Source organism: Drosophila simulans, chromosome X, assembly GCF_016746395.2.
Source record: "Drosophila simulans strain w501 chromosome X, Prin_Dsim_3.1, whole genome shotgun sequence".
Classification (NCBI taxonomy): Eukaryota; Metazoa; Arthropoda; class Insecta; order Diptera; family Drosophilidae; genus Drosophila; species Drosophila simulans.
Genome location: NC_052525.2, coordinates 7,215,359 through 7,243,307, shown reverse-complemented (window position 1 = coordinate 7,243,307; position 27,949 = coordinate 7,215,359). Strand labels below are relative to the sequence as shown.

Here is a 27,949-nt window from a genome sequence, read left to right as displayed (position 1 = left end):
TTTAGCCTAGGAAAAAAAAGGTTTAAATATTTCTTAAAATTTGTTTTTTTGCTCTTCTTGGTTTTCTATGTTGTCTCTTGTTCATATAGGAAAACAGATTATTTTTTATTTTTTTGTTTGTTTATTTTGTAATTTATTTAATATTACGATTACGTTGTAAACTTAAGATCTAGGCAAAAAAAAATTGGCTGTCTTAGCTTATTGATTTCTTATTTTTTTTTTATATTTTTTCTTTTGTGTAATTTCTTTAGTACGATATGCGGTTTGTGTTTTTTATTTTTATCTTTAAATATTTTAGATTCACAGAAAAAAATTGTTGTTATTTATGCTAGGGTTTAATGCAAATTTAAATTACCGTTAGGCTAAGTTGATAAATTTTCCATTTTTCGCTTTATATGCATATGTATAATCATATATAATTATGTATAGAATAATTAGATTATAAATAATTTAGTGCATTTTGCATGTTTATTTTTGCTATAATTATGAATTACTCAATTTGTGTGTGTGTTTTTGTTGTGTAGGTGTATTTTATGTGTGTGATTTTTTATGTAAATTCAGAATTTACAAAGATTATTGTTATATATTTTTTTCTCGATTTGCCTTTCCTTTCCTCATCGACATATTTATATTTTATTTGGACAACAAAATAGGGGAAAACTTTTCTGCTCGCTGCAATTCAGCTTTCTTTTAACTATCTTTTACTTTGGATTTTCACTCCATGCCTTCCACATTTCCCTTTCAATTTCTGCATTGTTTTGTTTCGTTTCGTATTAGTTTTGTTTTGTTTTTTGCTTGAGATCAAAAGATAGTTAAACAAGTCGGTTGCTGAGGGTGGTAGAAGGTAGGATTTTTTTAGGAAGAACGACAGCAAGATCATGCCTCGCGAGAAATCTATGTACACCATCAACGTCATCATCATTCATTTAATTATTTATATACACTTAACCAGCTAAACTGCTAATAATTATATAATAGTTTCTCAAAAAAAATGTATGTAGAATAGAATTACGTTTGTAGTTATCAATCCTACCGCCTTTGCTTACAGTCTTCAAGTAGAAACAAATCGAAAAATCGAAATCGAAAATCTTTGCAAGATCAAATCTTTCACTATCAATCGGATCTCGACATTTTGGTTAAAGTTCTTCGGCAAGTCGGGGTTCTTAAATGGGGTTTATTTTCTCATTAATACTTTTGCGCTGCTCTCTCATCATAATTATCATCATCGCATAGCGTCTCTAAACTTTTAGCTACAACTATTACAACTCCTCAACCTAAGGCTACCTTAACGGCTACAACTAACGCCTATATTTAGTAGTTATTGTTTAATAAAAAAAAACAAAAAAAAATATAGTTTTCTAAAGCCTAAGTGCTATTTATATGTATGTATGCATATCTCCTGGGTCCTCACATCGCTTAAACATTCAAACTTAATCACAAGTAAACGCGTTTTCATCTCCGCTTCTCTACACATTGCACTGAATTCATATTTAGTTCTGTTAATTGTTTTACTTTAATAGTTCCAACCGGCTGCCGCAGTTGCAGCTGCAGTCGTTACCGCTGGTGTGCTGCTGCTGGTGTTGCTGCTGCTACTACTGCTGCTGCTGCTGGTGCTTTCTCCACTGACGATAGAAGAAGTTGCTGGTGGAGGAGGCGGTGGTGCGAGGGGAGCTGGCATTTCCTCTGAGGAACCACCACCAGTGCTGCTCAGCCGGCGAACTCGGACCATTCGCAGCTTCTCCTCGTTGATCACCTTCAGTTTTTGCTCGCTAGTCGCATTGTCCTCGTTGTCCAGATTAACCGATCCCGATTGCTCCTCATCGTCGTCCTCTTCCTGTTTGATGTGCACCTCCGGTTCCATGAAACGCTGATCGATCTCCAGCTGGGCGTGCTCATGATCGGAATCGTTGCCGCCGTCCGTTGGCTTGTTGCTATCAGTATCATCGCGGCCGTACTCGGAGGCCTGCATCACGCACACCCCGTTAATGATTCGTTCATTGTCCGCCGCGGCAGCTGCGGCCGCAGCGACGGCTGCAACTACAGCACTTGGATTGGTCACCGCTCCGGCGGGATTGACCCACTGTGGGGCAGCTGGCTTTCGTCGTGAGCTCCGCACTGCATTGGACATGTAAGCGGCGGCAGCGGCCAAAGCGGATTTGTGCAGCACCTTCTCGTAGTCGGTGGTCTTGTCCTCCGGCTCCTGACCCTCTAGCGATTCGTTGTCGCTAAGATTGTGGCCACCGCCCTCCAGTTCTAGATCGTCCTGATAGTCATCGCTGCGTTCCCGCTTTAAGGTGGGCATCGACAGATCCAGACCGCTCATCTGCTCCTTGAAGGCCTGATTCAGGGCCTGCAACTCATCACCGCCAGAGGCGCCAACTGCGGCGGCTGCTGCAGCTGCTCCTGCGGCCGCTGCCGCACCGGGAATCCCCGCCAGACTGCGGCCCAAAATGGCAGCGGCAGCAAAGTACGGCGGATAGGGAATGGGGGCACCGCTCATGCCCATTCGTTCCTTGTGGAGCTCCAGTAGACGCTGCTGCAGCAGAATGCGGAATTGGACGGGATCGAAGGGCGTGGCACTGGTACTCTCGCGACTCGGTATCGGATTATCTTGACCGGCAGGTCCGTGTGGCACCTGTTGCTTCAATCGCATGCGATGATTGTGGAACCAGTTGGTGATCGTCCGCGTTGCCAAGCCCAACTCATTGGCCAGAAACTCGATGGTGCCCACATTTGGATACGGATCCAAGGCGAATGCCAGACGAAGTGCCTCCTTTTGTTCCTCGGAGAAGAGGACACGCTGCTTTTTGCTCGGCGGAGCACCACCGACACCCGAACCGACGGATCCTGGACCCGGACTGCTGGTATAGAAGTCATTGGTATCATTGCTGGAGGTATCGCTACTATTGTCCTGTTGGTTCGGGCCCGTGCTCCTCCTTCGTTTGCTGGCCTCGCGTCGCTCATTCTTCAGCAACTGCAATCGTTCCACATTGTTGGCATCACTGAGCCACAATTGCATCCGGATGAAGGGTTCCCTGCCCTTGATGGAGAGCATGTGCCAGGGCTTCGGTTTGCTCAGCAGCTCAGATACGGATCCCTGGGAAAGTCCCAAAACGGCTTCGCCAAATATTTTCTGGCCAATATTGTTGGCCAACAACGCCTCCTTGATCTTGGTGGTGATGTCGTGGGTGTCCAGATCTTGGGTTAAAGCGGCCATTTCGTAAACGGTGGGCGACATGTGCTGGTGCAAACTTCTCATGGCATTAGTGCCATGAACCGGCATCAGCATGGGTTTCTTTTCGCTGTTTGAGGGATTTGAGCTACCCTGATTACCACCAGGACCACCTGGTTGGGCTCCACCCGCTGAAGGTGGCAGGCTGATGGCATGCTGGGGTGGCAGTCCGGGCGAGGTCAGAAGCATGCTTTGGTGGTGCAATGCGGCAGCCGCAGCGGCTGCTTGATGGTGCTGCTGATGGGGGTGTTGCTGCTGGGCGAGATGTTGCTGCTGTTGCAAATGCTGCTGCGCCTGCTGCTGCAAATGCTGTTGTGCCTGTTGCGCCTGCTGAGCCTGCTGCTGCGCTTGCGCCACTTGCTGCTGCTGCATTGCTGCCGACATGGCCGCCGCCTGCATTTGTTGCATCAAGTGCTGCGCCTGTGCTGGTTCCTGCAGCTTGAGTTCGCTCATCATCTTCTGCATGGGCAAGGAGGCAGCCTGCATTTTGCTTGCCAATCCCTGTGGCATCTGCGGACTTCCACTGTAACTGCCCGTTCGCATTAGCTTCTCGGGGGCAATCTTGTATTGACTGGCCACCAGTTTGTGCACCGCGTTCTCATCCTCCAGGAACATCTTCATGCGAATGAAGGGTTCACGGCCCTTTTGAGTGAGCATGTGCCATGGCTTGGGTCTAGCCAGTAAATCGGAGACCGATCCCTGCGACAAACCCAGCACGGACTCGCCGAACAATCGCTGGGAGATGGAGTACTGCGACAGGGCCTCCTTCACACGTCTGACTATATCCTCGGTGTTAAGGTTGTTGAACATATCGAACTGTTGCTGGGTGATCGGTGGCAGAACCGCCTTGGTGGGTCGCTGTGGCGTACTGTGGTGCGGCGTCACCGGGGGTTGGGTAATCAGTGAATTGGTGATCGAGGCCATTCGCTGCAAAGGACTTGCTGTCGCGGCGAACTCCTCACCTTGGCTGCTCAATGCCGGTGGAAGGATTGAATTGCTTAGCGGACTGGGTGCTGCCGAATTGCTGCTGGCACCCCCGGTTGGTGGTGCTGCTGTGGGTGGGGCTCCTGCTCCGGCTCCTGGGCCAGATGGTGGGGCAGGTGGTGCGGGTGTGCCACCTCCCTCGGATTTGCGACCATGTAGGGAACTTGGATACGCATCATCTCGTTCGCCATCTTTTGAACAACTGCTGCTGCCGGCACTGTGCTCCAACGAGGATCGCTGACCGTTCAACTTGATGTCTTTGGCTGCAGCGGCAGCTAACGAGAGATCCTGGGCTCCGTTGAGGACCTGCTGTTGCAGAGCCATCAGGCTCGAGAAGTTGGGGAACTGTGCCTGAGCCTGGGCAGCTTGTTGTTGCTGTTGGTGCTGCTGCAGCTTGGCAATCTCACGTTCAAAGACGTGACGCATATTTTCATCGGCCATGGCGGGAAAGGCATTGCTAGCTGCTCCTGGCATGCCAGCGGCTCCTCCAAATAGCGAGGGTGAGAAGAGAAAGCTATGGGAGAAACAGATACACCAGTTTAATGTTTTGCATACTGTTCAACAAATAAAAATCATGTCCATACTTTAAAAACCATGAGTAAACATACCTTGGAAAAGCCGTCTCACGCGGGGTGCGTGCAATCAGCTCCTGGTAGAGACGAGCCATCTTGTCTTGGTCGTCGTGCCGCAGTCGCTGCTGCTGCTCCCGTTCTCGTTGCTCGCGTTCCCTTTCCCTTTGCTGAGCGGCAGCAGCCTGCTCGGGATTAAGATGCTGGTGCTGCTTCAGCTGCTGCTCCACCTTGAAGAACGGCGACGTGCAGCTCTGCGGTGGCGATTTGCTGTCCTCGTTGCTGTGTGAATCCTCGCCGCCGTGACTGCGACGCTCCTGCTCCCGATGCTGGGCCACACTGCTCTGTTTCATCAGCGAAGAGGCTTCGCTGAGGATATGTGCAATCCGATCCTCGGACATGGAATCATCGCCGCCAGCGCCGCCGGCTCCACGACCAGCATACTGCGGCAGTCCAGAATCTGCAAAGACGAAGAAGATGGTTGATATTCCAGATTAGTAGGAGGTAGATGATCGTAAAGCCCATTAAATGCTGTAAAAATTTATGCCAAGCCGGATCATTTATATGGGGTATGCTCGCTCGATTGGCAGGACATAGACATGGAAGTGGAAGAGGACATGAACCTGGGACCTGGGACGTGGGACCTGGAACCCAAACCAGACCGAAACCAATTAAGCCATAAAGCGTTCAAAAAGCCAAAGCGAATTTGCGGCCATAAAGCGGCGCTGCAGTTGAAAGGGTCCCGCCAAGTGTCCACCAAATGCCACGCCTCTTGCCCAACCGCCTAGCCAATGCACTGACAGAAATTTCGAATGCCCCAAGGGGCATGGGGCGGCTCAATTATAACCAGCAAGCAAGCACAAACACAAACGGTGCTCATGAATGGTGTACAAAAAAAATATTCGTGTAAATTCGTGTTATTTTATTTTTGTACATCCCCAAACCTGAGTTTTCCCATCCAACTCTGGACCTCAAATAGTTGTTCGATGCAAAAGCGTTGCGCTAATTTGGCACGCGCCTGGCCTCAAACCCAGGGAAATGCTCATCGAAGCGAGCGTCCAGGAGTTGAATAAACGAAACGAAATGAATAAATGAATGAATTCAATTGCAATTGAGAGCGGTCGGAGGAAATGCAAAAAAAAAAAAAAAGTGCGAATGGGAGGGGCTTGAAAAAATTGTAAAACTGAAAATTGTTTTGCTGAAATTCAATTGAAAACGAAATGGAGAAGCGTTTTGCTTTTTGACTTTTTGCTTCTCGTGACAGAGAATCGAGTGGTAAATTGCAAAATAATCACACAAGTGGTTCGAGCCACCCACATGCACACTGTGATACTTTGATATGGCGACCGGGCAGGGACATACCCAAACCCGGACTTGGCGTGGCGCCCGAGCAGGGACCATTGAATTTCCTGTGTGATGTCCTGCGGCATGTTTTTGTGGCTGCCACAGCAAAAACATCAATCAGCCGCACACGTTCAGCGGAATGGAACGCAATGCGGAGAGCTGAAGCTGGGGAATGGGCAGCGAAATGAAATAACTGAAAATCGCTTTACAATTGCCAAGCATAATCGATGCCCAAAGGAGCAAACACTTGGCCGCAAATAAAACTGCAAGAATCGGACGCTAGCGGAAACGGAAATCAACACATGAATGACAAATGTCCAGGCACCGGGTAACGTTTCCTCTTTCCTCCGCTCAACATCCTGGCTGACAGCCATTGAAGCGAGAGATTTGAAAAATAGGGTGATAGTATGGGCCTGAACTCCCCAGATACGAGAGTAGATGGATAAGGGCGATAAAATGGCCAACTACAATAGATACTCCACTCCCATTTGGTTTTTGCTCTCGTTTCCATGGAATAAAAATTGGAAAAACGATTTTGTGGGAATTTTTTTCTTTATGTATGGACTCCTTGTCGTCGCTTCATTTGGGGATTACAAAGTGTTTTTGTGTTATAAAGTCGAAGATGACATTGATGACACCTGGAATGACCCAGACCAGAGATGGGATCGAACAAAGCGATGGTATGGCGTTGGTCAGACACAGACAGCTTAAGCGGTCTTAGTGGATGATTGTGGCCAGCTGGATAAATGTGGTTTGGGATGTGTTGGAAGGACTACTGCTACTCTAGTAGGTTGCTTTAAAGCTGGGCTACGTATGGGAAATTGCTTTTCCTAAAACTATGCCTTGCTTCATTTTCGAACTCAGGAGTTAATTCAACAAAGCCAAACGCCAATAAGGAAACCCCGAGCATTTGTTACCCGATTTACATTTTTATTTGTAGCCATCATTTTAATATTTTGGCAAAAATTTAAGAGTCTCACGTGGCGCATTTCATTTGCTGAGCAGACAAAGCTGTCGCCCCCCAACCAAACCATCCTATATTCCTGAAGTTGCCCGCAGTTTTTTGGCCCAACTTTCGCTGCCATCCTTTATGGCCATCATTCAACTTTTTACTATATATATATATATATATATATGGAGATATAGATAGCGAGGTTTTTCGGTAGTTGGAGGCAGCAGATATGGATATATATTTGTCGTTACCGTTGGCCACTTTTTTGTCTGCGATTTACATTATTTTTTCCGTTGTGTGTTGTGTAACCCACACCATTCGTTCTCCCTCCCCAGATGCTGTTTGGATTTTTTGTTTTGTAATTTATTAGAGAGGAACATGTTGACCAAATTGTCATTCAAAGGGATTTCGGACCGGCAATCGGACGGGGGAAATATGCGCACCAGATATGAGCTATCATATTTGTCTAGCACATACCAAATATATATATATCGTATATTTTTATATGACAATCTATCCCATCTTTGTGCCCCTCCCTTTCCTCGTTCTGACCCCCACCCTCGCAATTTGCTTGATGAATATTTGCCTTTTATAACAAATCAGAGGACGAAGAACCCAGGAGCAGGAGCCCAGACAGTAGAGTGAAGTGGCTGCTTCAGCTCCAGAAGGTCTTGGGGCCTTGGGGTTGATTCGTTTGTTTTTTATTCTAATACAATAAATATTTGCCAGCACACAAATATGTAATCGTACTTCAACATGTCGCGTCGATCTGAAAGGGTTATATATCTATACATATGTATGTATGTATAAATATGTATATGAGGGGGAAAATATAGGAGGACGGAATTGAACGGCACATTGAAATTGGCACACGCACGCAATTTGCATTAATTGCAAGAAAAATTTTCTAATTAAAATGCCAGTCATTTGTTTTTCCTTTTCCCCCACTCAGTGACTCCTTTGGGCCCCGTTTTTCGAAAACCCCCATCCGCCACCCCGCACTTTGTCAGTTGCTCCTGTGTATTAGCAGAAGTGTCAATTAAAAAAAAAAAAGGAACTGAAGACAAGGCCAAGTGGGGCTTGGAGAGGGTAGGGAAGTACCTTCAAATGGAATTGGAAACGAAATTGGAGGCTTCTTCTTCTAGCTGAGCAGAAACCAAACGTAGCATGGCGAATTGAAGAGTTTCGACAGGATAGGAAGCGGGGTATACGAACGAATGTGGGCCCATTCTGCACTGCAGAGTATGGAGACAGGGTCGTCACCTGTTATCAAAAAATAAAAAACGCTTCTTTGCCATTTAACCCGTTCCAATGGCACCTTCGCACTCATTGTTTGTCTTGCAATTAGGCAGAAAATATGAGAGACAGAGACGGCCAGAGGGTGGTGCGAAAGAGAAGGTTAGGGCACTGGGTCGGGGGGAGAGACTGAGACTGAGACTGAGGCAGAGGCGGCAGCAGCCAGGAGAATTCGATGTATGGATGGAATGGGTAACGTGCAGCAACTTTGTCTTGCATTTTAATTTGTTTTCGTCATGATTTCGCTTTGTTCTTCCACCTTTCAGACCACTCCCCTGGCCGCCATCCTTCGCTGCTGTTGTCAAAGTTCATTACAAAGTAATTAGCTGCCTTATATGCAAAATAAAAAGCACAAAAATCAAGCACGAACACGACATGTGCAACATTAATTTGGTTGGTGTGTGTGTGAGTGTGTGGCGGTGGGCTTAAAAAGTTTCCCAGTTTGTCTGCTTATTTTTTCTGTTATTTATCTTTTTATTACAGTATTTTTCGGTTAGTCCTCATCAAATTATTAGCACTCCCTGATCGGAGGCCATTACTCTTCGGCCGCGGCTCTTTCATTCCTGATTGCCTCATTTCGTTCATCACAAAAGATATCAAAGAAATTCAAAATAAAATAAATTCTAGCTACGCTACTCGTTGCCTGCTCTTGTTGTTGCTGGCGATCGTCAGATTTATGAAAATTGTTGAGCGAGCTTTATGCTAATTTATGCATATTGTTTGGCCGGCCCACGCAGTCAAATCCAACGGCTCCCCCCAAAAGAAAAACCACCTCATCTGTCTGTTTTTGTTACCGCAATGAGTCGCCACACTTATGCGATGCCACTCAATGAACAATATTTTAATGGCTGCATGGCCAAGTGTTAGTGCATTAGGGATGTCACTAAAAGATCGCTAGCTGAGTATAGTTTCGATAATACAAATGGATATGTTACATATTCTTGTATTTTGAAATGGTATATTCGATATATTAGTGCTAACCACCCTATCGGCATATGCGCATCCCTAGCACTGTACCTGTCTTTAATGTGTATAAATAAAATCAAATAAAATGAAATACAATCGAGAGGGGGCCAAGAATCGCGTAAAAGCGAAGGAATTGATACGCCCCGTTGGTCACTTAGTCAGAGCAATATCTCCCAGCATTTGTTTCATTTTCTTCGTGTGGCATCAACACACACACACACACTTTTAGCCCGCTTTATGGCTTGTGACAAATAATTTGTGAAGCGGCCGCAAATGAATGTGTGGCAGTCTGCCTAGCTTTTTTATTTTTCTTTTTGTTTTTACTCAGCCGCATCTTTTGGCGTTTGGAATGCTTTTGTTTTGTCGAATACCGTGTGCGTTGTGTTTTTGGTTCTATTCTTAGGCACTCGCACTCGCACTCTCTTTGCTTTTCTTTTTTTTTTTTGTCTTGGCCCGAGTTGGCCTGGCTAAAAGCAAATAAATGACAACGGCGGTGCCTGCTGAAAATTATGTGTTAATATGCTAGTATTATTAGCTGCTATAATGGCTCCGTTTGCCTTCCTCTTTTCCGCCTTTCGACTCCTCTGAACTCCACGCTCCGCTTTTGTCATTACGTATACGCCGCGTAATTTCTTTCTTTCTATTTTTTTTTGCGCTGTATTTGCCTTGGCTTTGAGCGCCATGCTAAACGAGTTTCAATTGAGCACTTAAATCTCCCCTGGTCTTTCCTATTTTGCTACTTTTTTCTATATCCAAAGTCCTGTCAACAGTTTTTGTGCGTTTGTGGTTTTTAAGCAAACTTTACTCGCAGGGGAAGAAACGAAGGGAAAAAGGGAATTGACCTGGGAGCACGGAAAAAAATCAAAATGTTAATTATTGATCTTATTTTTTATGTGAAAGCAGACTAATACGAGTATTAATATTCGATTGGCCCAGCTTAAAATCATAGAATTCTATAGCCCTAACCCATTATCGATATTTCAACTCGTCCTCCGCAAAACGTTAACCCTGCGCTTGCAGTTTAATATGCAACAATTGTCGTTAAATGTAAAAAAAAGAAACAGCAAAAATAGAAGCCAGCAAAGAAATAGGAAAACAAACCGAAAACGCAAAAACTTTTGCTTCGAGCTAGTGGTGCTATGCCTACCCTGCAGTGGTATGCCACCCACAACCACCCAGTACCACCCTCTTTTTGGCCAGCCACAAAGACGACTTCAAACGCTCGGCACGTCAACGTTTTGCATGCCTCGTTGAAGTCAGTTGCAGTTGGTATTTGTTGTTGCAGTTGTTGTTGTTACTGTTGTTGTTATTACTATTGTTGTTGTTGTCGTCGTCATCGCTGGTTGTTGTTTACATTTAATTCAACTTCACGTTGTTCGCTATATGTATGGTTATTTTTTTTTTTACCATTTTTTTCTGTTTTATTTTGTTTTAAGCCTTTCACAGACCAATTGTCACGGCAGTCGTCGCGTCGAACCAGCTCCTCCTCCCCATTTTTTTGTAACCACTTTTAGCACCCACTTTCCCCCAAACCGCACCTTATGTCCACCCATTTTAGCGGTTTCGTTCATAACGCGCTTTAAACAATTACAATTCAAAATTCATTGACGCGCATCCTGGGTTAACTTTTGCCACAATGACTTCAAAGTATTGTTAGCCAACAGAGTTGACAGGGGCGCACATTAGAGAGGGAGCTTAGATGGATGCCCAGAGGGGGGAGAGAGTTCACTTAGAAAAAAAGTCGATTAAAGATGAAGTTGATAAATGCTAATTAATTGATTAAATGAAGTTAAAGAATAATCTTTGAGAATCTACGATCCTCTGGCACAACTCTTCGTATATGTTTGCCTATAATTAGCAACGTTAAGTTGAAAAAAAAGTCGAATAACCTCGGTTGCACTTTAGCCTTTGGATTCCGCACCCCTCATCTCACTCTTAACCCTCTGCTGGGCAACTTTAACCCCCCGCCCTGCCATCAGCAATTCTTCTCTATAAACAGTCACAGTTAGTTTAGCTGCCATGAGTAATCGTCATAAATTAATTGTCAACATTTGCATGCACTTAGACCAACACACACACGCACAGTCACACACATTTGATTAACTTTGCAGCAGGTGAGGAAGGGGCGTCGACCGAAAGGGGGTTCCGAATGCGTGCTAGCACTTTAAACATACTTTTGCATTGACATATTTTCGCTTTTTGCGCTGCCAGAAAGTTTTACGGACATAAAATTGATGACTAATCAATAAGGGAGCGGGAAACCAAGACAACTAGATAACAAGAACAGACATTGGGGTAAGTGATACTAAATAAGCTAACAAGTTGCGGGAAATAACTGCAAATTGTTTTGTACTTTAAAATGGCATATTTAATAAGTAAAAGTTGTTACTTTTAGCTATGCTCAGACATGATCGCCAAATATTGCGCGTCTCGGAATTTGCCGTGAATGAAAAACAAGAACTAAAAATTAAACACAAAAAATATTAGATCGAAAAACGAGACAAACTGAAACGAATTCCTGTTCATTTTCACGCCTAATGTGCGAATTTGCCGAAATTTATGGCGACAGCCAAATGGCCGCTCCAACTGCACCGCAAATGTCTCTTTTTGGTCCGCCACGCCCCCCTCTCCCTGGGCCACCACTGCCCCCCACTACCGCCGCCGCCACCACCATCCTCCTCCTCCTCCTCAGAAAATGGCGTCGTCAAGTTTGTTGTCGCTGCTGCTGGTGCTCTGTGTGGCTGCTGTTGGCACGTTGATTATACGCAAAAATCAAAAATAATTAAAATTTCACAATTTAATGTTTTGGCCGCCGGCCAAACGAAATGAAAAACGCCAAAAGCCGCAGGAATATGAGAAAAATAAGAAAGCTAAAAAAGGAGAGAGGACATCGTTTGAAGTTCGAGCTGAAGGATTCTCTTCAATCGGTCATAGCCTAAGGTTTTCAATCGGGCCATAGTGGTTTTGAAACTAGTTCAATGAACTGATAATACGGAATATCCAGTCCAATAGAAGGTTCTATAAAATAGGTATAGTAATATATGTATGTATGCATGTATATATATGCTAGATTAAGTTGGACAGCATTGCAACTTTCGCGCCACGCCCAGCTGTCCAACTTGCAAAGCCCGTTTACCATACCATACATATATCCGCCCCGCTTACAGGCTAATCCACTCACCTTTCTTGGGTATCAGCGATTTGAGCAGCATGACGGCATTATCGTCACAGGCCCAGGCGTGCATTTTGCGGTAGCTATCGCGTCCCTTCTCCGTCAACTTGTCCCACGGCTTGGGTTTGCTCAGCAGCTCGGAAACGGTGCCCTGCGACAGGCCCAGTATGTATTTGGCAAATAGTCGCTGGCCAATGTTGTGCACCGATAGCAGTTCGCGGACACGTCGCGAAATGTGCAGGGTATCCAGCGCCTGATTGGCGTACTTGTCCATGTTGTAGCGCAACATCTCCTGGAGCTTGGCCTCCATGGGATCACCCTTGGGTATGAGCGACTCTCCAAGACGACCGGCCATCGAAGCACCCGGTGGCAATTGCAGTTCCGAGTCGGCGAAACGGTAATGACCCCGTCCATCGCCACCGGCTGCCACTTGGGCGGCGGCAAACTGAAAGGCTGGAAGGCCGGGCAAAAATCCTGGTCCCAAGGCTGCCGCATGTTGGGCATGAGCCGCCATGGCGGCGGCGGCCAAGCCATTGCTATCCTCCTGCATCAGGGACTTGCTGCCATTGAGTGTACTGGCCAAACTGGCGGCCAATTGAGCGGTACTATTGGCATTTGTGTTGCTGGAGCTGTTGTTGCTACCATTGTTATTTCCCGCCGCTGTGGGTGTACTCGAATTCGAATTGGATTCGGTCGTCTGGTGGTGCAGATGGTGCGCCGCCGAAGAATGCAGCAAGCCATGGCCATGCAAATGGTGTCCATGATGGTGGTCGTTGTTCGCTGGATTGCTGTTGCTGCCGCTGCTTGGTTGTTGCAGGTGATGGTGATGTTGCTGGTGGAGGTGCTGTTGCTGGTGGTGTTGTTGCTGGTGGTGGTGCTGCTGTTGGTGGTGCTGCTGATGGTGGGCATCTAGGCGAGAAGAGTTGGAAGAGTTGGAAAATGTTGAGTTAACCAGTTGACTAAGCAGGGCTGTGGACGATGGTCCATGTTGCTGCTGCTGCTGATGTTGTTGTTGTTGTTGCTGTGAAAAGTGTAGATGTTGTTGTTGCTGCTGTTGATTTTGTTGCTGCGGGGGTGGTGGTGGCGGCGGCGGTGGCGGCAGCAACTGTGCCTGCTGCTCGACCTTAAAATTTTGATAAATTGTTGGCGTTTTGCTCCCTGGCATTGCAGCGGTGCTCGTATTAGTGTTATTCCCCGATTCGACAAAGCCCCGTCGCCAATAGTCGTTGACTAGTTGCTCCGGCAGGATTACCGGTTCATCGGTGGCATCCTCATCATCCACTTCTTCGATTTCCTGCTTGGTCGCCATGTCATTGCTGGCTTTTGCTTCCGAATCGGTGGCCAGTGTTTCAATTGGTGTTGCCACTGTTGCAGGCGTTGCGAGTGTTGCAGTTGCAGTTGCTGCTGGCGACACTTCGTCTTCGTCTTCATGATTTCGGTTGGTTTCTGGGGATAACAACAAACAAATGGGGCTATTTGTTGTTGCTGCTTTTTAAAGCAAGAGCATATGTTTCTTATTGTATATTTGGTCAACAACATCCATGGAACATAACGCCAAAAATTAATCAAAATTTGTTTTTAGCCAGTTCTTTGTTTTTTTCACAGCGAAATTTGTATTTATCAATTTGTTTTCTCGATTTTTTTCTTGCCAATTTAATGCAACAAAATAACAAAGAATCTCTGGTGTGTTGGAGTATATATGTATAAATATATATATATATGAATATGACATATTAAAACGATTTATGATTGAAAATAGCGATGTAGAGAGATGGAGTGTGTCGTTCTGCTATCGATAAACATGCAGAACTTAACAACAACATCAACTTCATTAACAACAACAACAACGATAACATTAATATCAACAAAATAACAACAGCAACAATAACCATCGAACGCTCACATTCGCTCGATGCAAATATTTTGTCAGAGGTGGAAATGAAAGGCAAGTAAAAAGGAAAAAGAAAACGAGAGCTGTTTGCCTTTTAAGCCCATAAAATCTGGCGCCGTCTGCCTTTATTGAAACCCCTCCTCATCTCACCGCCCCCGCCCCATAATATAATTATGCTCCTTCTTCTCCGGACGGTTTATCCTCCGCCGGCGATAAGCGGTCAAATAAACCATAAAAAAAATAAATCAAGAAATACAGCATGTAGACGCCGTCGGTTCCAAATCAAAGCGATTGATAAACCAAGAAATATCGGACAAGCGGAGGAAGCAGGATAGAGGAAGGAAGAAGTAGAGGCAAGACAAACCGGAAGTACAGTACGCACTAGGGTGAATCGATTATAAGTCGACTTAGAATGCACTTTAGGCGATCAAAAAATATATTTCTTAATAAAAGAAGAACGTTAACTCTGCCAATCTAATTTTAAATGTTTCTTTTAATGTTACTAATCGATCCACCCAGCTGATACCTGCGACGAGAATTCAAGACTTACCTTCGCTGAGGGCATCGCTGGCACCATTCTTGAGCGCCTCTGCGGCCAAGGCTTTGGTCCGCTCGATGAGCAGAGCCTGGAATTTGTTGGGGTCATTAGCGCAGGCGGCGGCAGCGGCGGCCGCGGCTGCAGCAGCAATGGCCGAATTCGGACTGAGCACATTCAGATCCAGCGGACTGCTGAAAGTGTAAAGTGCATTTTAATGTTAAAAGGGAAATTGCCTTGTTTTCCCCTGAGTTGTACACTTACTGCTGTTCCTTTTTGATTTTGAGCTCGTTGCTATCGGTTGTGGTGGCATTGACCGCTTCCCGATCCTCGTCCTCATCTTCGTCGTCATCGTGATGTGAGTCCTCTGGCTTGTCCTCCGCTTCCTCGGAATCCACCAGCATGGCCTGATCCTCATCTTCTTCGTCATCCTCCGTCGGAACTGGAGCCTTTGTGGACTCCGGTAGATCGGCAATGGATGATGACGCATCCATCGCTCTTTCTGCAGCGGTATTAAGCTTCTTATTGTTGTCGTTGCTCTGGCTATTATTGTTGTTGTTGGTTGCGGCGGCAGCTGACAAAGCGGTCGCCTCGGCCAGCGCCTCATTAATTTGCTGCTTATCCAGACGTGCCTCCAATCGAATGATGTGCTGACGCTTGACCTCAAGATGTTCCTCCAGTCTCTGGATCTGCACTAGATGCGTCTGCTCCTGCGCCCTCAAGCGCTGCAGTTCGTCCAGAAGTGCTTTAATCTAGAATAAACAAAGTAGAGATTTCGATTAGACCTTGATTCTTATTTGATTTTAAAAGGGTTCCTTAGTTACTTAAGTTCCTAATGTTATTGCCATTTCCCATCGATAGCTGTTGTCTTGTGTTTTCATCGTCTACCTTCAGGGAAATACACATTTTCCTCACATGAGCATACGTTCGAGCGTGTGTGCGTGAAAAGTTCTCGAGAGTTATAAAATAATTTTTAATAAAATTAACAACGACGTCAATGTCGCTCGGCGGTGATTGTCAGGGAGTGATGGGTGATGGCGGCACAAACCACCCAACCGCCAAATGCCGCCAGGTACAGTGAAGCCCCAGCCGCCCAACAAACGAAGATTCCGCCCCCAGCTTTGCCGATGTGGGCTTTGTTTGGAACTTTGTTTGTTTGATGAAAATATGATAATTGGCAAATTTGACAAGGGAATTTTTCTTAAGTGCGTCGACAACACACACACAAACTCTCATCCCTTCTTGATTTTCGTTTTCGTGCCACCCCCACTCTTAAAAACGCCCCCTTTCTTGGTGAAAGTTGACAAGATAAAGTTTTTCGGCAGCGCCGTGTGGTATGCAACGAAATTTTTTAATGTCAGGCAGGTGGGCGTGTCCCGCCCCCTATCCTCCTTCACACACGCGTGTGTGTGTGTATTTGTTATTATGTGATTAAAATTAATTTTACGGCGCGGTTTTTAATTGACGCATCTGCCACGGGGCCCATGATCAAACTTTGTCCGCACGCTAAAATTGGAATATATCGATCTCTCGGTTGTCGGATGATGAAAAGTGACTTTGTCATAAGGGAATAGTTTTAATTGTATAACCAGGAGACTTTATTTAAATTGATTAGTAAACTAGTCACATAATTGTTTCTTTAATGCTTTTCGGCAACTATGTATAACTCCGCCGAAGGAAAACTACCAATATCGAGCTGTTCTAATGGGGAATGAGTAAACTTTAACCCATATGCAAATAAATAAGTTGAGGAATCAACATAATTCTAACTACGAATTTGCGTGTCATTGCGTGATTTGTGTCGAACATGGGCATAAACAATAATTTCATCAACATGGGAACACCACAACCCAAACCAAGCCCCACTTCATGTGTCTATTTTATCAATATTTGTGGATGGGCCTGAACGAACGCTGATGATTATTGGCCATAAACAATGGGCCAGAACCATAGCACATAATTGGCATTAAAAAAGCATCAACAACATGCGTGTATTGCCATGTGGCATGGCGAAAAATGCAAAACAGCCGCCAGCCGGTTAATTCTATTATCAATCAAAGGATCCAGGACATGTGAAGCGGCTTGGGTTTGGTTGTTGTCCCTTTCGTATGGCTCCCCGGATGGGGTGAACGAATATGTTGGCATGCGTGTTCGATTTTTCATTAGCATACGGGATACGGGATACGGAGAATACCAAACTTACTGAACGAGCCACCCTTTCGAAGGAGAAGACATGACAAGACGACAAACGACTCAAATTAATTGCATAAAAATCCTATGGGTGCGGTAAGCCAGGAGGTTTTTAGGTCCTGAGGGGGTGGCTCTTCTAATTGCCAACTGGCTTGGCAGACAAGCGAAGCTCAGAGCTCTTCGCAATCCCCCCCTTCTTTGGGAGAATGAAATTTTTCAGCTTTCTTAAATAAACGTAATTAGCGAAAGTCGCGGGGAAACACTCGAATGGATTTTCTTCATCTTACATTTAAGGGCATGTGTCCCCCCGCGGATGAGTAGTCAGTCGCACATGTGGCAACTGTACCGTGGATCTGTGTATTCATTATGCGATTCTTTGAGGTACTTTTGCACTGTTACAATAAGTGAAAAACTTAATTAGTAAACATAAATGACAACGAAGTTTGACAACAATGCCCAGGCAACGTATGCAAATTGAAAGCCAAAAATTAAGGGGCGAAACTGTCATTTCGATTTTTGCATTGCCACAAAATTTTTGAAAAACGCCCTGGCAAAAGAAATATTAAAACGATAAATCAACTTTTTGGATTTCCAGCACACAGACAGCAGAAATCATTTTCAACCCTTGAGCACAAACTTTCTGCAACTCCTTCTGTGGTTGATGAGGCTGCAAACTGGTGGGTCCCTCAGGGGGTTGGGGGGCATTATATATGTAACATCTAACAGCAATCAAACAAACTATATCAAATACTTTTGAGCGGGGTGGGGGGTTATTTGAGGACTCCTGTGTTGGTTTTTGCCTCCTGTATTGACTGTGAAATTATGAAAATTTACATTTTTCCCGACCCACTCTAAACCGACAGCAAAAGCTGGACAAAAGAACTGGACAGGAGAGCTGTTGCTGCTGGATTTCCCTTAGTTTGGGTAATAATTTCTGACAACAAATTGATAGAACGGGAATGTGGAACATTAGCAGCGAGCGAAAAGCAAACGATTTGTAATTAACAAAATTGCCAAGCAGCCGAAAAGTTCCCATTCCTCTCCCGCATTTCGTTTTACCCTTTGCATAACAATTGACAAAGCAGTCAATATACATATATGGGGGGTTTTTGGGGGGAGGTTGGGATGTGAAACAACAATAACAAACACTCGAAGGCAAAAGACGAGAAACGTCGCACAATTGGCAGCAGGAGTTTCGCTTACACATGGAAAAATTTTCAAGTGGGAATATGACCGAGTAGGAATAAAGACCATTAAAGTAGTTTTGATTAGGGCAGAAATCTAAACGATCGATAGTGACAAGCTTTTATAGAAGCCTTAGTTTTAAAAGTCAAATGAGCTCTATTTTTTTCAGTGCGACAGAAGGAAGCATAAAATGCCAAAAGGAATTAAGGTTATGCCTCAGTCTGCTGTCTCTATACATACACATATATATGCCACATGAGGCAAGGGTTTTCAGCATGGTGAGTGGGTGGTGGTGGGGGTGTAAAAAAAGGGTTTAATCAGCGAGCAGCAGCATCTCACACACACACAGACACACATATATGTACACACAAAGACACCAATCTACAAATACAAATTAACAATAAGCAATCAAAGACACACACACAGCCACACCGAACGAAGCTCTTCAGGGCTTGCTTATAAAATAATTCTCTTCTGTTTTTTTGTTGTATTTTTTTTTTTTAACTTTTAGGCCTTCAGCTGCCAATGGCAAAGGCAAAAACCGTCAAAGGAATTAAAATTCATTCGGGCATAAAAATTTTAAAATATATATATGACTGGCAGCAGCGAAAGTGGAGTGATGGATAGAGATAGCGCATATAAAAAAGGGGTAACTTTTGCCAGCAGCAACATCAACATCAGGTAGCGGGTGGGGGGCTTGGGAGGCTGGCCGGGGGTTGACTCTGTTGTTAATTTCCAAAAAGCCAAAAGACAAATGAGTAAAAGGCAACAGCCGGGGAAGAAGCTTCGTCTCAATGTCGTCAACTGTTTTTTTTTTTTTTCTGGCGTTCCTTGCTGAATTTTATGTGCCACACGGAGAGAAAAATCGTGATTCGTTTATAAGGCCCATAAGCTAGTTGCGTATTTATTTCGCTCAGTGATCATTCTTTGCCGTGCAGCTTGTCATTGATTTTTGATTGTTTCAAGTGTTGGCAAAGGAGTATGGTCCGCGATGTTTCGACGGGCTGTGAGGGGCCTTCGAGTGATAAAAAAAGGGGCATTTTCCGGGGGAGGAAGCTTAAAAGTCTGCCAAGTGCACCCCAGAGCTTTGACGCCAAGGCTTTTGTTTGTTTGTATCGCTGTGGATGTTGCATTTTTGCAACTGGCAATGCCCAAGTTGGCAATTTGCAACAAAAGATAACAAAGAATATGACGAGCGAGAGCGCAAACAGAAACAGAAACGAAAGAAAAAATAATAAAAGAAAAGAGTGAAAACAAAAAATAAAAGCGGAGAAAAGCAAACATAAATACAAAGCAGAAACAAAGACCCCGAAAGAGGTCACATATGGAAAGAGTCCCTACAGTAAGTAAGCCCCCGCCACCCATTTACCCATGCACCCAGCCTCCCTCAACTTTTATCCTATCGAAAATGATTCATCTGGAAGATTTCTGTATTTATGATATTTATGAGGGTACTTTCGCTTTGTTTACTTCTGGCGAGCTTAAAAATACATATTATCGGAAAATCCGAGGTATCACACTTAGCCCTATTAAAGCACTTGGAAGTCGTGGAGTTGTAATCCTAAACGAACTGTTCAATTGAATATTTGGCCCGTGCTTTTGATTGCACGGCCTTATTCACTCACTCAATCGCCTAATTCATTCACTTATTCATTCATTCCCACTGACAGACAATTCATCAACTTAAAGACCTCAAATCGCAGGTAATTTCCCCAGAATTTTTGCATTATTTGTCAATTGCCGGGGGGTTCTGGATGGGTTTTGAAAATTTCAGGGGGATGGCGGTGTATATGTGGGGGTACGAGTTCGAGGGGACCTGGCAATTTACAACAATTCAAAGGCATAAATCAAACATTTTGCAAGTTGAAGTTGGCACGAAAACGTGGGTTTTGGTGGCTAAAAAGGGGGGATTGTCAGTTAGTCAGTCAAATAGTCATTCAGTCAGTCAGTCATTCGTTCATTCGCTTATTTACGCGTACACGCACACAGTTCCAGAGTTATTGAATTGATTTGAAGGGGGCTTCCAAAGGGGGAGGGGGGTTGCGAATGGCATTTGAAGCTCCCCCTTGGGGGCACGCAATTCGCAACTCGTTCGTCTTTCGCCTTTCTTCTTCTGCTATCCCCCTTGATGTTGTTGTATTTTTTGGATTATAAAGTTTTGTAATTAAAATTTGACAGCTTTACAATTCCCAGGACCCCCCGATATCGCCCACCTTATCATTCAGAAAATATGAGGGGGCAAATATCTTCTTCTTCTTTACCGCGCATTTTCTTATTAGAATTTTACAATTTTCGATTTATGTTTCGATTTTATTGTCTGCCATTTTGTGCGTGAGAAAGGGAAGACAAGGATTTGTGCCGCTGCCTTTTCCCCTGCCTCTCTCTATTTAACCCTTGAGTGGGCGGACTGCTTGTCCTAACCCCCAAACGTCCTTACATATGTATAATTTTAATCAAAGTTGCCCACCTTAACTCACACTCGACTCAAACTTTTGTTTATAATTCGTTAAACTTTTGCTTAATAATTGTCTGGCTGGCTCATAAAAAAAACCCCTTGACTTTTATTCATATTGCCAAAAAAAGTGTAGAATCAGGTTTTTATATATTTTTTGTCGATAAGCACTCGAAGTGAGATGGGTGGTCCATGGGTTATTCGGGGCCCAGTCACATGTCTAATCCTTTTGCTTATTGATATGATATCTGCACACGCAAAACAAAAAAAGGGAAATCCGAAAAAGGTTGTGTATGCCAGCGAAATTTTATTATATAGGTTTTTTTTCCTGTTTTTGGTGTGGGTTTGAGTGGTCTTTCATAATCAAAAAACGTTAAAATCATAGTCTAGACAATAATTTATGAGCACGGCACATTGCTCATCTCTCGGTCCTGTTGTTTTGGTCCTGTTTTTGGTCCTTTGCCCGCATGGAGGAATGCCCCCTCTCCCACTTAACCCTCGAATGCCAATCAACATCTCTCGAGCAAACAGTCGTAAGGCTCGAACCGAAAGTCCTCTCCATCCTGTCTGATGATCCTGCCGCTCCTGGTCGCAATCATTGTTTTCTGTGTGTGCTTTCATATTTTTTCGGCTATTTTTTTGTGTTGGCCCTCAATGGATATATGAAAATATGAAGAACGGACGGGTATAAAATTCCAAATGGGGGGTTTGCCAATTTCTAATGGTTTCAACTTCCTTCCGCTTGCAGTTGTCCTTTTTGCCAGCTTTTTGTGTGTGTTTCGAGTGAAATTTTTGAAAAGTAGGAGGTTAAGCAGGTGTCTGCAATTGCAACACACAAAGCTACTTAAGGGGTCAAAGGAGGAAGTCCGGGGGCTTGTCAAGAGGTTAAAGTCATTCGACGATAGCAGCTGCAAGTTTGGCAAATAAAGGTGAAAAAAGTAAGATATCGATGCAATCAAAAGAGCCGCTAAGCAAATACAAAATGTATTTCGATCCAAAGAAAGTCACCGCAAAATTTGTTGTTCTCTATTTTTTTTCGGGGGCGTGGCAGGCAGAGGGGCGGTACTATGACGGGACACTAATTTGATTTGAACATCAGCGTCAACTTCTAATTGAATTTCAGCCCCTCATCGCTGTCTGTGCATCGATTAACTCGCCTGCGTCTCCTTCTAAACTCAATCTTCGTTTGATGACAATTTCATTCCTATTAGACGGTCGGCAGTTGGAGGGCTAAATGCCAGTGGAAATGCATAAAAAGCACCGAAAAAGAAGTCGGGAAAAATAGATATGGCCAGCTTATTTTAATTGCCCGCCTTGTTTTGACTTAGAGGTGGGGTAAAAAGGAAATGGTAGTGAAATTGGTTGGTTGGAGTTTTTGGCTAAGCAACGGTGGGTTAAATTGAGAATTTTAATTCAAGTGATGGTAATTCATCGGATATTAGGAAATATTCCACGCACAAAACACTTTGCTTGAGTTGGAAGAGCAAAAACAAACAGGGAAAAATAAAATCAAGTGTTACTATTTTTAAATTAACCCCACAACGCCCACTGTGCGTCTGGGTCTGCGGTCGCATTTTGACCGAGCCACGGCAATTATTTTGACGACGCTTAATTTGCGTTGAGTTGGAGATTTCTCGGATGCGGATGATGACGACGACGAAAACGGAGATGAGTCGAGATGAGATGAGTTCAGATGAGATGGCGATGAAGATTGGGAATTGAAGATGGGGACGGCGACGATGTCGCGGTTAACTTGCATCAAAATTGAAGCGACAGCATAGCAAACTAATTAAAGACCAGGCATTTACCGCCCCAAATTGAATGATTTTTATTTGAGCCACTGTTCTGTTCTTAATTTGAAATCAATTGTGTAGTTAATTGCTTAGCTTCGCCTAGGTGCTTGCTTTTCCGCACATAAAACCAAGCAAGATAAATATATTTTTTCTCGTTATTTGGTTTTTTTCTTTGTGCCATATTTAATCGCGTGTTACTACCGCATCTTGGCAATTGCATAAATTCTTGGTCTTGTTTTTTGTACTTGGCTATCTATCATAATAATCGTTTTGGACTGTCACACGTACACACATCGCCGAAGGTTAGCAAACAAAAACGCCAACGGAGGCTAATCAAACACATCAGCAACATCAGGCAGCAACAGCAACTTTAACCATGACTGCTTGAATATCTGTATGCTTTTTGCCACTATCTTCAAGATAATAAATTCAAATGCAAAGTTAATTAATTGCCAGGTTTGCTATTTGCCGTGGGATCAGCAAAAGAGCAACATGTTGCTGCTGTGCTGCTGCTACCTTCCGACTGCTTGCAAACTCAATTTAATGGTAAATTAATAAAAAGAAATGAAATTTGATTTATCGACAGGCAAAATGAAGGAGCAGGAGAAGGTGAAGGAGTCTCGTCGTCTTTTGCTAATTGAAATGCTAAATTTCCGTTCATGCCTGTAATTGACTTGGAGGCCCAGAGGTGCGATGTGGAATCGAAATTGACAATTTTACAGATTGCCAGAAATTGCCAGTGATTTTGTGTGTGAGTTTTTCGGAGGCCCCATACCGAAAAATATTAATGGCTACAAGATTTTGGGCCAAGACTTGGCAGATTTTTCATTTGAGCACCCACCCCAAAACACCACCTTCTTCAGCCGATTATTTGTTGGCTATAAATCACGAGCGAATTCGGTTTTTCTTTTTGGCCAATTGCATTTTCGACTTGTCACCGTTTTAATGGCCTCCAATTAGGTAGAGCCGTGTGCATGTTTCTAAATATACGAAGTGGCAAAAATACAAAAAAAGAAGAAAAAAATGGAGAGATTTTCCATTTAATGAGGCGCGGGAAAGTTGATAAATCCAACAATAATGCTGATGCAACAGCCGTCGCCGCATCAACAATAATTTTTTTAAATTCCAAATTGAACTGAACTAGCTCACGCAACAACAAAAGCCCAAGCGAACGAAAATAAGGAAATAATCAATTTAAAAAAATCAAAATCACACATTTACCCGGCACAAAACTATACTAAGTACAACACTGCTCTACGGCAATCAGTCAATGTGCGACAGAGAGGGCTGTCCGGCCAGATAGAGAGGGACTATCTCTATGGCCGGACTGCTCAGACACTCGCCGATCAGAATCCATATGCGATAAATAAATTGAATTTATCCGCAATTGGTCGAAAATGCCAGGGGGTTGGTTGGTGTGTATAGGCTCGCAAGTATGTTTGTGTGTTGATGGATCAGTGGCGTACTGCAATGGGGATCGCATATGGGTTTGTACAAAGGCATATATGATCTCAATCCCTCAGATCATCAGCAATAGAAGTAAGCAGTCGAAGAAGCTAGCTGTTAGTTTTGGAATTTCAAAAGAAGCCTGCTTTTATTTATCGAAAGTCCCTTTTTCTTACGCCACTGCATACGATAATGACTGTTTTTCACTTTAATCAGCAAATACATATAGCAACAACAACAGCCACGATAAGCGCAACAGCAACATCATCATACAGCAGCAGCAGCAGCAGCAGCAGCAGCAGCAATGATTGCAGGCACTAGTAGTCCTAAACTAAGCTCAATGTCTCCAGTAATCCATGTGCTTTGGTATTTGTGTGCTGATTGATTTGAATTGAATAATTGCAATTGTGCGACTTGTATTTGTATTTGCATTATTATTATTGTTATTCGTATCGCCGTATGTCTTTTTGTACATTTTCAGTTCGTTTTTGTGTTTGAATTGAGACTAATGACATGTTGAGATGGATAGAGACCATTTCAATAACTAAACCACTAATCCGATACGAAAATGTTGCCCTCACCCGTTTCATGATATTTCTCTGAGCAGCGCACCGAATAAATTTTTGTAGTCAAACTTTTGCTTCGATTGGCATAATAATTCATACTAAATTCGAATGGTCGCCAATAATTTGGTTTGCTTCGTTTCAATTCTTGAACATTTGACAAGTGCGAAAAGCAACAAATAAACCTAATGAGAATCAAATTAATAAAAAATCTAAAATAATTGAGCTCTTGCCTTGAATCAAAGATTACGAATTTCAATTATTATTTGTTGTTTGATTAGAAAAAGAGAGACTGAGACTGGCAGAGAAATGAAGTAGGGGAGTGCGACCAAATTTCTCAGGGGGATCGATTCGATGAGTTGTTTAAACAGTTGATCTGGTTTTTGGCTGTCTTGCCTTGCTTGCCGGCTGCGTTTAATTTTAGACCATTTGCGTTAGACATTTGATGGATTTTCCGCTCGATTTGCATTTAAAAATAACACACTGGCATTGTCTTTTGCCTGGAACGTGTATCCAAATATTTAAGTCTGTCAGCCAAACTGTGGCACATATATAAAAAAAATATATGCGAGCCAACCCTTTCGGGGTTTTGCCTCTGACGTAGACGGTCTGGGCAAATAACTATTTCAAATATACATATATATATATATGTGTATATACACACGTATACTCCAATTCCAATTAGCCGAGAAAGCCATCCGTCAATGCGAGAATTAGAATTATATTATTTTTGAGCGCCCATCGTGGGATCGAATTAAATGGGGATCGCAGTCACGCGATGATAAGCACAAATCGAATTTGTGCATGAAAAATTATGATTATTTCTATTATTCCTAAACCGATTATCTATCACGTCCCAGATGTCGTTTTATGCTGGTCAATGGATGGGTGTTGACGAGATGCGGGACACAAAACTATGTGCTCAATAATCGTGTTGGTTATCAGTCAAATTTGTTTGAAAGGTTCTTAAAATAGCCGCTAAAATATATTTAAATATATTTTTTACTTGCTGCTTGATAGCTCTGTGAGAAAACTATAATATTGTATGGGACCACATTGAAAAACCTCAAACCTTATCAATGGATTCGTATTAATAATGGGTCAGCTTATAAACGCTTGTGGTTTTTAACACTGCTAATCAGATATATTTTTATTTAATTTTTATTTCTCCTTCTACGGCATAGTGTTAGGATAAACAACTAAATCTAGCCGCATAACAAAGTAGATAAAAAATTGATTTCGGTTTGGGGCTTGGCCTTTTTTCCGTCGGTGTTTTTGTTGTGCATAAAATAAATATGTCGAAAAATGTCGATAAAAAAATTCTATAAATATATATGTGTAATACACATACACATTTTTGTAGGGGCAGATAAAAAAACGAAATCGTGAATGTTATTTAATAAATACATTTCTTGTATTCCGCTGGTTTTTTCCGCATATGCTGTTTGTTTTTGTTTGCGGCGTGTGATAAAAAAAAGTATAACAAACTGCCACCGTACGTGTCGTTTTTGTTTGAAATTATTGTGTGCTTAGTATTAGTAACAAAACAAAATCGAAGCGGAAGCTGCGTTGGCTGCTAATTTGTTGTTCATTTGTTTGCTCTGTCAAGAAGCATTTCGTATTTCTTCCCCATTTTTTTTTTGTTTTTTATTTTTTGATAATATTTTCCCATTTTTTCGATGCGTTTTATTTTTGGAAGCAAGACGCGGCCCAAAAGCACTTTGTCTATAAAAATGCACTTCTGCGAAAAAATAAACACATGCCTCATAGCCAAAACAAACGCACAGCTAGTGAGAGGAGCTGCTGCACTTCGACTCTAACAACAAACAACTGTTGCAATTCCATTTAACATGATTTCTGGGCAAAAACTCGCGCCCCATACAAATGTGTTGCAAATAATAGTAGTGGGAAAAGCAAAATGCATTTCTCAAATTGACTGAACACTCGAATAAAGTCTATAAAGCAATGATCAAGTAATTCCAATTCAAGAATATCCTTTTGCATATATTTTCTGTGTGTGCCAACATTTTTGTATCCAAGACAACTATTATTCTTCCCACAACTGTAGATATATCCCAGGGCCTCGCCGTTCATATTCCTGTCGATCATCTTTGGCTGCCGCCGCTTCGAGGACAAAAAAATATTGTCGCATATTTATGAACATGTGTAACAGATAAATCTGAATCTACGCACACAGCAGCGCTCATAAGTGATTTAGTTGTCAGTCGAGTGCATTTATCACAGCTGTGCATGGACGTTGGTTTCAGGGGGGGAAGGGGGGGGGGGTGTGATGCATCGCAAGAGGGGTGTTTCTTTCGGGGGTGGGGGGCTTGGGGAGGTGTCGCCCGGGCGCCAGTAATCAAACTAATGAGCCTGGGCCCACCACCAGGCGGCAAAAATAGCTTTAAATGGATTTCAAATAAGAAAACGCCACGAAAACGCAGGTTAAAAGCCAAATCCACGCAGAATTCCAGGGGTGCACAGTGAGAATTATTTATGTAAATCGATTAAAATTTAAAGGTTAAGTGATATTTTCTCCCATTATGAAATCAGTATACATATGTATATTCTTATACTACAAATAATGTGTTTCTTCTTTGAAAACCACTCAGATTTCTTTCAGCCCCCGCGCCAATATCCCATGCAAGCCTCTGGGTGGGTGGTTGGGTGTCTGGCCAAGAGAAGTGATAAAACATTAAAGAAATGCGCTTCTCCTTTTTTACTTTTGCCCTCTTCTTATGCGGCAACACCTAGGGGTTGCTAATGGAAGAGAAGCCGCTGCTGCTGCTGCTGCTGTTGCACTTAATGGCAAATGATAATGATTGATGCTAAAATGCAATGTGCACCACTCCCGAGTGCACATCTTCGAATCAGCACAAAAAGCCGCACGGAACACTTCAAGTCAAAGCTTTTCACGGGTGGTTTTTCTGGATAAGCAATCATTCAATGCGGTGCGCATTACAAAAAGAAGCAGAGGAAGGATGCCGTCTTATTTTTGCATTAGGGAAATTGGTAGATTTCTGGGGACATCTAATGGGCATGGTCCTTGTAAAACGAATCGGTGTTTGATTAAGGAATATTGACATTCATATCTGCAATAATTTGCATCCTAAGCCCTTAACTTTAAGTCTTCATTGTTTTTTTTTTTCTATCTCATCCCATTTCTCGACGCGACATCTTTCGTCCGTTCCCACTTGGTACTGTGTAAACAAAGGCATTCAACAAATTTGTAGGCGTAAAAATTGTCTTGTCAATATTTTAATGATATCACTTTACACCCCCTGTTTTTGGTCCTTGTCCTTGGGACCCCGTCCTTGTTTGCCTGCCGCAAAAGTTTCCTTCTAACTTTTTCCCTTGGCTTGATGTTGGGTTGAAATTG

The 27,949-nt window shown here is 43.4% G+C and overlaps 1 protein-coding gene across 7 annotated transcripts in view; it reads right to left on the bottom strand.

Moving 5' to 3' along the window:
- Positions 1–493: 493 nt before the first annotated feature.
- The window catches only part of LOC6725375 (homeobox protein cut), a 66,560-nt gene continuing 39,104 nt past the window's right edge, over positions 494–27,949 (bottom strand). For 2 of the 7 annotated variants that reach the window (XM_039298079.2, XM_039298077.1), the window contains exons 3-7: positions 15,206–15,693; positions 14,957–15,135; positions 12,525–13,961; positions 4,825–5,245; positions 494–4,730 (exon numbers count right to left, since the gene is read on the bottom strand). In XM_039298079.2, the coding sequence (XP_039154013.1) occupies positions 1,514–4,730; positions 4,825–5,245; positions 12,525–13,961; positions 14,957–15,135; positions 15,206–15,693 (5,742 nt within the window). In that variant the 3' untranslated portion in view covers positions 494–1,513. The remainder of the gene's footprint in view (positions 4,731–4,824; positions 5,246–12,524; positions 13,962–14,956; positions 15,136–15,205; positions 15,694–27,949) is intronic. The other 5 variants (XM_039298081.2, XM_039298080.1, XM_039298082.2 and 2 more) reach the window with 4 other exon arrangements.